Source organism: Melanostigma gelatinosum, assembly GCF_949748355.1.
Source record: "Melanostigma gelatinosum genome assembly, chromosome: 22".
Classification (NCBI taxonomy): domain Eukaryota; kingdom Metazoa; phylum Chordata; class Actinopteri; order Perciformes; family Zoarcidae; genus Melanostigma; species Melanostigma gelatinosum.
The window spans coordinates 400972-415126 of NC_136655.1; the positions used below are offsets into that span (position 1 = coordinate 400972).

The window sequence follows — 14155 nt, forward strand, 5'->3', positions numbered from 1 at the left end:
TATATATATATATTTTAGATTCTAGCCAATCATATACGCCCAGCAGAAAGTATTATTTATATAATTTATATAAATATATGTATAATATATATATATATAAATATATATAAATATAATTATAATATAATTAATAAAACCACACAGACGTAAAGTTCACTCACTTTATATTCAACAAAAAGGAAAAATCATTTCATGAGTTACAGGTTTCTGCGGGCAGCTGGTTGGCTGAACAGGTCTACAGGTAAACTACAGGTCCAGGTGTTCATGTTTACAGGTAAACAAACAATAATTAGTGGAACAAACAGCAGCTTGATGGAGCACCGTGAGAGAAAACTAATGAATCCAGACAACTTGGAGAAAAAAGTGCTTTAAAAAATATACAAATAATGACGACTCGACATTTTTACATTTCAACCAAAAACTAAAAAGATCAAAAGCCTGAAATCAGAGAATCAACAACTTGTTTTGTATTTAGGGCATCGAACCTACGACCTTCTGAACCGACTGACACTTCTAAACTTTTTGTCATAAAACTGAAAGATTTCAAACAATAAAAGTAATTTTCTCTTTAATGTCATCTGTCAATGAAGACTTAAAATAAACTAAAATGTTTTGACATTTGAGAAATGTTTGCGTTTTTATAGAAATGTTATATATTAATATCCGTATTATAAATATTATTTGATAGCCAGCCTTCACACCTGTCATTTGTAATATTAATACCTGCTGGTTTTATTTATTCTCTTAAATTATGAATTTGTACTTTTAAAAATGAAATAACTTTGATTCCTTTCAGATTCAACAGATTAAATATTTTGTTCTTTGACTTCAAACACATTTGATTAAGTTCATAAAACCTTTTAAAAACGGTACAAATTATGAAAGAAATATGTAAAATGAGGTTAAAACAACAAGGAAACAAAGTCGGACATCTTTGTTTTAAAAAACAAATAGAAGTTTAAAGTGCAGACAAAGAGAAACGACTCCTAACGACGATGTGATTAATAAATAATAAATGATCAATCATTTGTTTTCATTCATTTAGTTTCATTATAAACAGTAAAACATCTTTCAGGACTTTGTTGGATTCAAACTATTATTTCTAGAAAATTTCAAAAACTTTAACGAGTGAAATTAGTATTCTAAAATAAAGACGAATATTCAAGCTGGTTTTCGTCTAAGTTTTTTATTAAATAGTTTCCAGTTTCATGTTAGACTGTTTAATTTAATATTTAAGAATTAATCTTGTTTCATAAAGTTTTTTTTAGCCGAAAAACGTTTTATTCCTCAAAGTATCAAATGACAAACTTCGAAACATCGTCAGACAATTTTACTGCTTTTTATTCAGAAAATATTTTAATTAGATTTTCTAATTACTTAAAAAAACATCTGAAAAATATGACATGAGATTATTTGAATGAATCACTGATTTTCTGCAATTTAATATTTTCTAAAATGAGAAAAGATTAAATATTTCAGCCTGTTTGTAAAAATGAAAATCGTCTCATTAAGACGGATGATGTCATTAAAAAATAGGAACAAAGTGCAAACATTAAGATTGTCAGATTAGAGATTCTGTTCACGACAGGAAGTTAAAACGAGAAAAATACATTTATGTCGTCACGACAACAGAAAACAGATCAATGACTCACGAACACCAGAAACCTGGATTTGTTGATTTGTTCTTCTGAGATTGTCATTTGAACGTTTTGAGTGAAACTTTGTAGAAAAATATTACAAATCGATATAAAAAAAGACGGAATGAAAAGTAAAAGTAAAGATTTACAATGAATTTCTAAATAGTTTATAAATACGATATCTACACAACATGTGGTACAAAAATACTATCGAGCATTTCGTTAAAATAAAAACGTGAAGATGAAGACGAGAACTTTTCAGGCACGAGATCGAGTTCACGAGAAAATAAACGAGAATCGACGACGTCGTCAATCAAAACACAACGTTTTGGTTTTCATCCCGATGAGACATGAGACACCTGATGTCTGACATGTTTAAGTGTTTAGTACGGAGGCCCTGAAGGGACAAGAGCAAGAAGCCGTTTCTAGTGACAAACAAACAAAACAAAAACCAAGAGGCTGATTGTCTTCAGATTCACGTTCTAGCAGCACTTCCTGCCTCATGGAGGAAGTACAGAAGTCCATCTCTGACAATATGATGACAAAAAATACTTTAAGTCAAAATCATGAAAAACATTCTCAAAACACGAGAAACGTTCTAACAATGATGACTTAATATCTCAAAATGATGAGAAAATCTCAAAAATTACTGGCTGGACCCTTTTCTGCTTTTCCTGGTGTCAATGAGCGTCTATACTTCAGGGCCTCCGTAGAGTTGAATCAAACTTATTGATCCTCTGCTGCCTCGTAAATACAGAGCACCTCCTGTTTGATTGATTAATAAATATGTTGTGTTATTGCTACATGACTCATCACATGACTCATCCATCAGACACTGTTTTCTAACTGAGGAGGTAAACCGTAAATCAAAGTACCGCGTTCTCCAGTTTACATGGTAACTACAGACACCACAGGGGGGCGCTCTCCTCCTCCTCCTTTTCTTCTCCTGTTGATGTTTTTGATATTTGGCATCAGATAAGTTAAACCATCCCTCTGTGAGCTTTTTGTCCTTCGGCCTCTTGTTCTCCCAGTTTAAGGCAACTTAATATTTGTGTTGATTTTAATAAAAACTTTTCTGATAAAATGTACAAATGTCTTAATACAAACCTCTATGACATCATCAGTAAACTGTATAGAAAATATATAAATATGCTTTTCTCTTTTTCACTGTACAAATGTTTCCTCCTCTTCATCAGCCTCTTTAACCTCTTTTATGCACAATTGCTATTTACAGTGGGGGGCGTGTTCTGTGGGGGCAGGGCAGTGGAGAGGTGCATTGTGGATGCTCAGGAGGAGTCCGTGCAGGGCGATGGAGGCGGCGGGTAGAGGTGGTGAGAGTAGCTTCTCTCGGTGAAAGGAGAAGGAGGACAGCTCTCACAGTTCTCCTCAGCTGACAGGTACTGACTCCTCGGGGTCGGAGGAGGAGGAAGAGGCTCAGAGTCGTAGTTCAGGTCGCTGGTGTAACCTTTAGCACCAGAAGAAGACTTCAGAGGAGCCCGACGGCCAGGAGTGTAGTCGCTGTCACACAGGTCGGTACTGCAGGGGGTGGTGGGGGGGGCGAAGTGACGGTATGTGTAGGGACGGTAGCTGAGGAAACACCACAGAGTAAGAAAACGATTATATTAACATCAGGTGATGAGATGTATGAACATGAGATGATGATATATTAAAAAGATGATGAGATATATTAACATGAGGTGATGATATATTAACATGAGATGATGATATATTAAAATGTTGATGAGATGTATTAACATGAGATGAGATGTATGAACATGAGATATATTAACGTGAGATAATGAGATATATTAACGTGAGATTATGAGATATATTAACATGAGATAATGAGATATATTAACATGAGATATATTAACGTGAGATTATGAGATATATTAACATGAGATAATGATATATTAACATGAGATAATGATATATAAACATGAGATATAGTAACATGAGATAATGAGATATATTAATGTGAGATAATGAGATGTATTAACATGAGATAATGAGATGTATTAACATGAGATGATGAGATGTATTAACATGAGATCATGAGATATATTAACGTGAGATAATGAGACATATTAACGTGAGATAATGAGATGTACTAACATGAGATCATGAGATATATTAACATGAGACATATTAACATGAGATGAGATGTATTTAAATGAGATGATGAGATGTATTAACATGAGATGATGAGATATATTAACATGAGATGATGAGATATATTAACATGAGATGATGAGATATATTAACATGAGATGATGAGATATATTAACATGAGATGATGAGATATATTAACATGAGATGATGAGATATATTAACATGAGATGATGAGATATATTAACATGAGATGATGAGATATATTAACATGAGATGATGAGATATATTAACATGAGACATATTAACATGAGATAATGAGATATATTAACATGAGATGATGAGATATATTAACATGAGATGATGAGATATATTAACATGAGATGATGAGATATATTAACATGAGATTATGAGATATATTAACATGAGACATATTAACATGAGATAATGAGATATATTAACATGAGATATATTGACATGAGATGATGAGATATATTAACATGAGATATATTAACATGAGATGATGGGATATATTAACATGAGATATATTAACATGCGATAATGATATATATTAACATGAGATGATGAGATATATTAACATGAGATCATGATATATATTAACATGAGATGATGAGATATATTAACATGAGATCATGATATATATTAACATGAGATGATGAGATATATTACATGAGATAATGATATGTTAACGTGAGACAATGAGATATATTAACATGAGATGATGAGATATATTAACATGAGATATATTAACATGAGATGGAGATATATTAACATGAGATAATGAGATATATTAACATGAGATGATGAGCTATATTAACATGATATATTAACATGAGATAATGAGATATATTAACATGAGATAATGATATATTAACATGATATATTAACATGAGATAATGAGATATATTAACATGAGATAATGATATATTAACATGAGATAATTAGATATATTAACATGAGATAATGATATGTTAACATGAGATAATGAGATATATTAATGTGGGATACATTAACATGAGATAATGAGATATATTAACATGAGATGATGAGATATATTAACATGAGATAATGAGATATATTAACATGAGATAATGATATGTTAACATGAGATAATGAGATATATTAACATGAGATAATGATATGTTAACATGAGATAATGAGATATATTAACATGAGATACATTAACATGAGATAATGAGATATATTAACATGAGATGATGAGATATATCAACATGAGATAATGAGATATATTAACATGAGATAATGAGATATATTAACATGAGATGATGAGATATATCAACATGAGATAATGAGATATATTAACATGAGATAATGAGATATATTAACATGAGATCATGAGATATATTAACATGAGATAATGAGATATAGTCACGTGAGATATTAACGTGAGATAATTAGACATATTAACATGAGATATATTAAACGTGAGATAATGAGATATATTAACGTGAGATAATGAGATATATTAACGTGAGATAGACATATTAACATGAGATATATTAAACGTGAGATAATGATATATTAACGTGAGATCATGAGATATATTAACGTGACATAATGAGATATATTAACGTGAGATATATTAACGTGAGATAATGAGATATATTAACGTGAGATAATGAGATATATTAACGTGAGCTAATGAGACATTAACGTGAGATAATGACATATTAACGTGAGATAATGACATATTAACGTGAGATAATGAGAAATATTAACGTGAGCTAATGAGATATATTAACGTGAGCTAATGAGATATATTAACGTGAGCTAATGAGATATATTAACGTGAGCTAATGAGATATATTAACGTGAGCTAATGAGATATATTAACATGAGATAATGAGATATATTAACATGAGATAATGAGATATATTAACGTGAGATAATGAGATATATTAACGTGAGATAATGAGATATATTAACGTGAGATAATGAGATATATTAACATGAGATAATGAGATATATTAACATGAGATAATGAGATATATTAACATGAGATAATGAGAAATATTGACGTGAGATAATGAGATATATTAACGTGAGATAATGAGATATATTAACGTGAGATAATGAGATATATTAACATGAGATAATGAGATATATTAACGTGAGATAATGAGATATATTAACGTGAGATAATGAGATATATTAACGTGAGATAATGAGTTATATTAACATGAGATAATGAGATATATTAACATGAGATAATGAGATATATTAACATGAGATAATGAGATATATTAACATGCGATAATGAGTTATATTAACGTGAGATAATGAGATATATGAACGTGAGATCATGAGATATATTAACATGAGATAATGAGATATATTAATGTGAGATAATGAGATATATTAACATGAGATAATGAGATATATTAACATGAGATAAATTAATGTGAGATAATGAGATATATTAACATGAGATATATTAACATGAGATAATGAGATATATTAACATGAGATAATGAGATACCTGTAGGATCTGTGAGTTGAGGGACTGTTGGAGGAATAACCAAACTCCATGGTGTACTGAGAGCGGACTGTAGCAGGAGACGGAGGCGGATTCAGGATCTGCAACGAAACAATATAGAAGACAATCAGCAGGTAAATAACCTCAGCATGAAGTATATTTAATAATAAACTGTGTTGTTTCCACTGATATAATATTAAATAATAAACCACATGTCTCACTGGGGGGGGAAGTATGTTCTGATATAATATTAAATAATAAACCACATGTCTCAGTGGGGGGGGGGGGGAAGTATGTTCTGATGTAATATTAAATAATAAACCACATGTCTCACTGGGGGGGAAGTATGTTCTGATATAATATTTAATAATAAACCACATGTCTCACTGGGGGGGAAAGTATGTTCTGATATAATATTAAATAATAAACCACATGTCTCACTGGGGGGGAAAGTATGTTCTGATATAATATTAAATAATAAACTACATGTCTCACTGGGGGGGAAAGTATGTTCTGATATAATATTTAATAATAAACCACATGTCTCAGTGGGGGGGGGGGGGGGGGGAGAAGTATGTTCTGATGTAATATTAAATAATAAACCACATGTCTCACTGGGGGGGAAAGTATGTTCTGATATAATATTAAATAATAAACCACATGTCTCACTGGGGGGGAAAGTATGTTCTGATATAATATTAAATAATAAACTACATGTCTCACTGGGGGGGAAAGTATGTTCTGATATAATATTAAATAATAAACCACATGTCTCACTGGGGGGGAAAAGTATGTTCTGATATAATATTAAATAATAAACCACATGTCTCACTGGGGGGGAAGTATGTTCTGATATAATATTTAATAATAAACCACATGTCTCACTGGGGGGGAAAGTATGTTCTGATATAATATTAAATAATAAACCACATGTCTCACTGGGGGGGAAAGTATGTTCTGATATAATATTAAATAATAAACTACATGTCTCACTGGGGGGGAAAGTATGTTCTGATATAATATTTAATAATAAACCACATGTCTCAGTGGGGGGGGGGGGGGGGGGGAGAAGTATGTTCTGATGTAATATTAAATAATAAACCACATGTCTCACTGGGGGGGAAAGTATGTTCTGATATAATATTTAATAATAAACCACATGTCTCACTGGGGGGGAAAGTATGTTCTGATATAATATTAAATAATAAACTACATGTCTCACTGGGGGGGAAAGTATGTTCTGATATAATATTAAATAATAAACCACATGTCTCAGTGGGGGGGGAAGTATGTTCTGATATAATATTTAATAATAAACCACATGTCTCACTGGGGGGGGAAGTATGTTCTGATATAATATTTAATAATAAACCACATGTCTCACTGGGGGGGGAAGTATGTTCTGATGTAATATTTAATAATAAACCACATGTCTCACTGGGGGGGGAAGTATGTTCTGATATATTTAATAATAAACCACATGTCTCACTGGGGGGGGGGGGGGGAAGTATGTTCTGATATAATATTTAATAATAAACCACATGTCTCACCGGGGGGGGGGGGGAAGTATGTTCTGATATATTTAATAATAAACTACATGTCTCACTGGGGGGAAGTATGTTCTGATATAATATTTAATAATAAACTACATGTCTCACTGGGGGGGAAGTATGTTCTGATATAATATTTAATAATAAACTACATGTCTCACTGGGGGGGGGGGAAGTATGTTCTGATATATTTAATAATAAACCACATGTCTCACTGGGGGGGGGGGGGGGAAGTATGTTCTGATATAATATTTAATAATAAACCACATGTCTCACCGGGGGGGGGGGGGGAAGTATGTTCTGATATATTTAATAATAAACTACATGTCTCACTGGGGGGAAGTATGTTCTGATATAATATTTAATAATAAACTACATGTCTCACTGGGGGGGAAGTATGTTCTGATATAATATTTAATAATAAACTACATGTCTCACTGGGGGGGGAAGTATGTTCTGATATAATATTTAATAATAAACCACATGTCTCACCGGGGGGGGAAGTATGTTCTGATATAATATTTAATAATAAACCACATGTCTCACCGGGGGGGGAAGTATGTTCTGATATAATATTTAATAATAAACCACATGTCTCACCGGGGGGGGGGGGGGGAAGTATGTTCTGATATATTTAATAATAAACTACATGTCTCACTGGGGGGGGGGGAAGTATGTTCTGATATATTTAATAATAAACCACATGTCTCACTGGGGGGGGAAGTATGTTCTGATATAATATTTAATAATAAACCACATGTCTCACCGGGGGGGGGGGGGGGGGGGAAGTATGTTCTGATATATTTAATAATAAACTACATGTCTCACTGGGGGGGGGGGGAAGTATGTTCTGATATATTTAATAATAAACTACATGTCTCACTGGGGGGGGGGGGAAGTATGTTCTGATATAATATTTAATAATAAACCACATGTCTCAGTGGGGGGGGGGGGGAAGTATGTTCTGATGTAATATTAAATAATAAACTACATGTCTCACTGGGGGGGAAGTATGTTCTGATATAATATTTAATAATAAACCACATGTCTCACTGGGGGGGAAAGTATGTTCTGATATAATATTAAATAATAAACCACATGTCTCACTGGGGGGGGGGGAAAGTATGTTCTGATATAATATTTAATAATAAACCACATGTCTCACTGGGGGGGGGGGAAAGTATGTTCTGATATAATATTTAATAATAAACCACATGTCTCACTGGGGGGAAAGTATGTTCTGATATAATATTAAATAATAAACCACATGTCTCACTGGGGGGGAAAGTATGTTCTGATATAATATTTAATAATAAACCACATGTCTCACTGGGGGGGGGGGGGAAGTATGTTCTGATATAATATTTAATAATAAACCACATGTCTCACTGGGGGGGAAGTATGTTCTGATATAATATTTAATAATAAACCACATGTCTCACCGGGGGGGGGGGGGAAGTATGTTCTGATATAATATTTAATAATAAACCACATGTCTCAGTGGGGGGGAAGTATGTTCTGATATAATATTTAATAATAAACCACATGTCTCAGTGGGGGGGAAGTATGTTCTGATATAATATTTAATAATAAACCACATGTCTCAGTGGGGGGGGGGGGAAGTATGTTCTGATATATTTAATAATAAACCACATGTCTCACTGGGGGGGAAGTATGTTCTGATATAATATTTAATAATAAACCACATGTCTCAGTGGGGGGGGGGGGAAGTATGTTCTGATGTAATATTAAATAATAAACTACATGTCTCACTGGGGGGGAAGTATGTTCTGATATAATATTTAATAATAAACCACATGTCTCAGTGGGGGGGGGGGGAAGTATGTTCTGATATAATATTTAATAATAAACCACATGTCTCACTGGGGGGGGGGGGGAAAGTATGTTCTGATATAATATTAAATAATAAACTACATGTCTCACTGGGGGGAAGTATGTTCTGATATAATATTTAATAATAAACCACATGTCTCACTGGGGGGGGGGGAAAGTATGTTCTGATATAATATTTAATAATAAACCACATGTCTCACCGGGGGGAAGTATGTTCTGATATAATATTAAATAATAAACCACATGTCTCACTGGGGGGAAGTATGTTCTGATATATTTAATAATAAACCACATGTCTCACCGGGGGGAAGTATGTCCCCTTGGTGCTGGACGAGCTGCTGGATGAAGCTCCGGTTACGTGAGCGCGGTCGTACGGCGGTCCGCTGCTCCCGCCCATGATGCTGAGGGAGCCAATCGCAGACTTCCCTCTGGACATCCCTGTAGGTTTAGACATGCGTCAGCGTCACGTTCATTAAACACTATAACGTAGATACAGACATACGAGGTTAGGACGTCCCACCTGGCAGCGAGCTGGACAGAGAGCTCGGATGAGGAACGTATCCCAGCGGCACAGACGACGGCCCGTGAACCACGAAGTCGTTGGTGACCGTCTCTCCGTCGTCCTTCATCTGAGGACAGAGGACGCGCTGACACACAAAGTACACGGCGCCCACCACGAACAGCGCCATGACCACGCCCACAATGGAGCCGATGGTGTTGTTGGAGGGAGGAGGAGGCTCCTCTGTCGGGTCTGACACCACAGAAGAAGAAGAGACACGTTCAAATACATCACAAGCTTCCTGTTCAAATCAACAACAACACACCCTTTTATTATTTTTAAGACTCTTTGGTAAAACATAACGACAGAATAAATCAGATTGCATTATATATCAATTTAATGATGAAAATAACAGAAGAACACAGTTCATAAAATATTATTATTTTATGTGATTGTTTATAATCAAATGTATTATTCCACCATGAATGAAATGAATAACTCGTTCATTGTTCGGGCCGCGAGGTCCCTATTGAAACCGTAGGATTTATTATTATTATTCTCTCGAATGAAACGCCTTTTGGGGGCTTTATCATGTCCCATATTTGGCGAGCATATCAGGACTGCGGGAAAATTTGATGTTTTATAGGTCCCATGCTCGAGCATGACAAAATTGCTCGCTAGCGCCCCCTAGAAGTTGGAAAGGCAAGCCCCGACAGCCCGTATGTCCAAATGACTTAAACGTTTATGGACATGAGCAACTGAATGAGTTCTACAAAAAATCCTCTTGGGACCCTAATGCCTACCAAAATGTTCCGCCATTTTAAATTTTGGGGAAAAAAAAGAAAGAATTCACTTCTCCTAGACCCTGGGTCTGATTGGTACCAAATTAGCTGTGAATCATTGTTGGATATATATCATCAAAAGTTATGAAAAGTTTGTTGAAATCTTATTGCATTAAGAATATATGGACCAATGAACTTCATAGGGGCGTTAACTTCTACAGCAATATATATAACTTCAAAACCATGTGGCCTATCATCACGACATCTTCCGCATATGTTCACATCGTGTCCTGTAACATGCCCTCAAATTTATATTCCATACAACCACTAGGGGGCGATGCAGTAATACTCCCATTTCTTTGCATTTTTAGGCATTTTTCATCGTTTTCAGGCGTACTTTAACGAACTCCTCCCACAGAATTCATATGATCAACTTCAAATTTGGTCAAGATAATCTAAAGACATTGATGATGAAAAGTTACTCAAATGGTCTGCTGACATTGAACGACCTTCGTTTTATGTGGCGCCCATGTCACGCACATTTCGTGCCGTTCGCCATGAAAGAGGAAGTTGTTGTAACTCCAAGGTACTTTATTCAATCTGCCCCAAACTTGTTATGCATGATGCTGGTCCAGGCCTGAGCACATTTCCATGCCAACAGTTTCACAAAGTCATAGCGCCACCTACTGGCAAAAGGAAATTACAAGTTTTATACTTTGATGTCGTCCGACTAGGAAGTTGCCCAGATCAGTCTCCAATTTGGGAAGCTAAGCCGTAAGGCATTGATAATGCTTCATCGTGAATATTGTGAGTTGTTGTTAAACGCTGTTGCCGTGGCAACACGTCATCCGCCATGAAAAATGAAGCTTACTTTTCTGTGGCTTAGGCTGCTCAACAAGCCTTGGAACTTTGCACAGGTGTCATATGTGATGGAATTAAATATTTCATATGGCTTTTTGGCTTGACCCCTTCAAATTGCCTCGATAGCGCCCCCTACAAATATTCAAAAACGGAGCCCCAGCGCTACGTTTGACCTACATGTATGAAATTTGGTAGGCACATGTATCACATGGAGACTTAAAAAAAAGTACCGGGACGATGCTCTAAAATTAACGGGAAGTCGGCCATTTCGATTTTTGTGTGAATTTTCCCTTGATTTCTAGTCGCTATACTTTAACGAACTCCTCCTAGGGACTTTGTCAGATCCACTTCAAATTTGGTCAGTATAATCTAAAGACCTTTGCAATTAAATGTTACTCAAAGCTTTACGTTTGACGGAATGGCGTAGCCGTGGCGTGGCGGCCATTGTTGGCGATTTGCCGTTAAACAACAAGCTGATGTAACTCCACTGGACTTGCTCAAATCTGTCCCAAACTTGCCATATTTGATAACAGTCATGGCCTGAGGATGTCTACAAGCCAATTTTCACTCATAGCCATAGCGCCACCTACTGGCAACAGGAAGACAGCGTTATGTGACAAACTGCATCCGATTTACATGATGGTCTATACTTGATCAACATAATGCATGTTTGCACGTGTTGTCTAGCGCCACATAGTGGATACAGTAAGTGGTGTAATATTTGCGCTACATAATTTCCAGCGTCACACAGTCCACGCTGGCAAAATACGTTTAACTCCGGGACGCGTTGTCCGATGGTCAAAGACATTCACGCCCACGTCTGCCGGGAAGGTGCGAGGGCCTGTACGTCGCTGCTCGCAGCTTTAATTTATAATTATTATAATAAAACGACCTGCACATTTATTTGACAATTGAACATTTCTTTGTTTCTTGTAATGACAGCTTTGGTCCTCCATAGTAAACGATTACATGTATAAACACATGTTTATTCATTATTATTGACTTTTATTATTTAGTTTTCTATAACTTTATGAAACTAAAGACGTAAATAGACTACTTTAAACCACTTAAAGAGATGAGCAGCATCCTTTGTCATGTTTTATTATTGCTGACAGTGGTGACGGAGTGCATCTAATATCTGTTAAGAGACTCACAGCAGCCGATCTCATCAGAGTTGTCCGTACAGTCGATGTTGTGGTCACACTTCTTGTGCTTCCCGATGCACTGACCATTGGAGCAGGTGAACTGGTCCGGAGGACAGCGTACTGGGAGACAAACAGGAAGACAAACACCGGTCACGTCCACGTTAAGTCCTCCGTTAACGTCTCAGCTCTCGTGATGCTGCGTTCTATTCTCTGCTTCCGTCTCTTATTTATTGAGTCAAAGTCGATCGTGAAGACAAACTCATGCTTCAACCCTCTGAACCCCAAAACCAGCCGGCGGGATTGAAACACGTTTTCTTTAAACAATCACCAAAACTTCACCGTTTATCAGTCGTTCGTGAGATTTTCATTTTTCCGTCCAGCTTTCGTGGTGAAAAGCAGCCAAAACTGAGCTTTAAATGTGAGAGGAGAGGAGAGAGGAAGGGAGAGGAAAGAGGGGAGAGGAGAGGAAAGGAAAGAGGGGAGAGGAGAGAGGGAGGGAGAGGAAAGAGGGGAGAGGAGAGGAAAGGAAAGAGGGGAGAGGAGAGAGGGAGGGAGAGGAAAGAGGGGAGAGGAGAGGAAAGGAAAGAGGGGAGAGGAGAGAGGGAGGGAGAGGAAAGAGGGGAGAGGAGAGGAAAGGAAAGAGGGGAGAGGAGAGAGGGAGGGAGAGGAAAGAGGGGAGAGGAGAGGAAAGGAAAGAGGGGAGAGGAGAGAGGGAGGGAGAGGAAAGAGGGGAGAGGAGAGGAAAGGAAAGAGGGGAGAGGAGAGGAGAGAGGGGAGAGGAAAGGAAAGAGGAGAGGAAAGAGGAGGAGAGAGGAGAGGAAAGGAAAGAGGGGAGAGGAGAAGAGGAAAGGAAAGAGGAGAGAGGAAAGGAAAGAGGGGAGAGGAAAGAGGAGCGGAAAGGAAAGAGGGGAGAGGAGAGAGGAGGGGAGAGGAGAGAGGAGAGGAAAGGAGAGAGGAGGAAAGAGGAGGAGAGGAAAGAGGAGGAGAGGGGAGGAGAGAGGAGAGGAAAGAGGGGAGGAAAGAGGGGAGAGGAAAGCTGCTGTTCTAAACAGCACGGCTACCCCGGCACTAAGATTGGTTCCGTGGCTCAAGGTGCATGAGCCCTCCCACCATAAACCCCAGTCTACTTCATCTGATGGAATGGTGTGAGTTTCTTGCAAAAAGAGGACGTCCAACCTTTTTTGATTTACAACCTCCTGT

At 36.4% G+C, this 14155-nt stretch overlaps 1 protein-coding gene across 2 annotated transcripts in view; it reads right to left on the minus strand.

Annotated features, from left to right (window-relative positions):
* Positions 1–205: 205 nt before the first annotated feature.
* The window catches only part of lrp6 (low density lipoprotein receptor-related protein 6), a 42503-nt gene continuing 28553 nt past the window's right edge, over positions 206–14155 (minus strand). For both annotated transcript variants that reach the window (XM_079294532.1, XM_079294531.1), the window contains exons 19-23: positions 12965–13075; positions 10189–10419; positions 9970–10106; positions 6268–6365; positions 206–3224 (exon numbers count right to left, since the gene is read on the minus strand). In XM_079294532.1, the coding sequence (XP_079150658.1) occupies positions 2924–3224; positions 6268–6365; positions 9970–10106; positions 10189–10419; positions 12965–13075 (878 nt within the window). In that variant the 3' untranslated portion in view covers positions 206–2923. The remainder of the gene's footprint in view (positions 3225–6267; positions 6366–9969; positions 10107–10188; positions 10420–12964; positions 13076–14155) is intronic.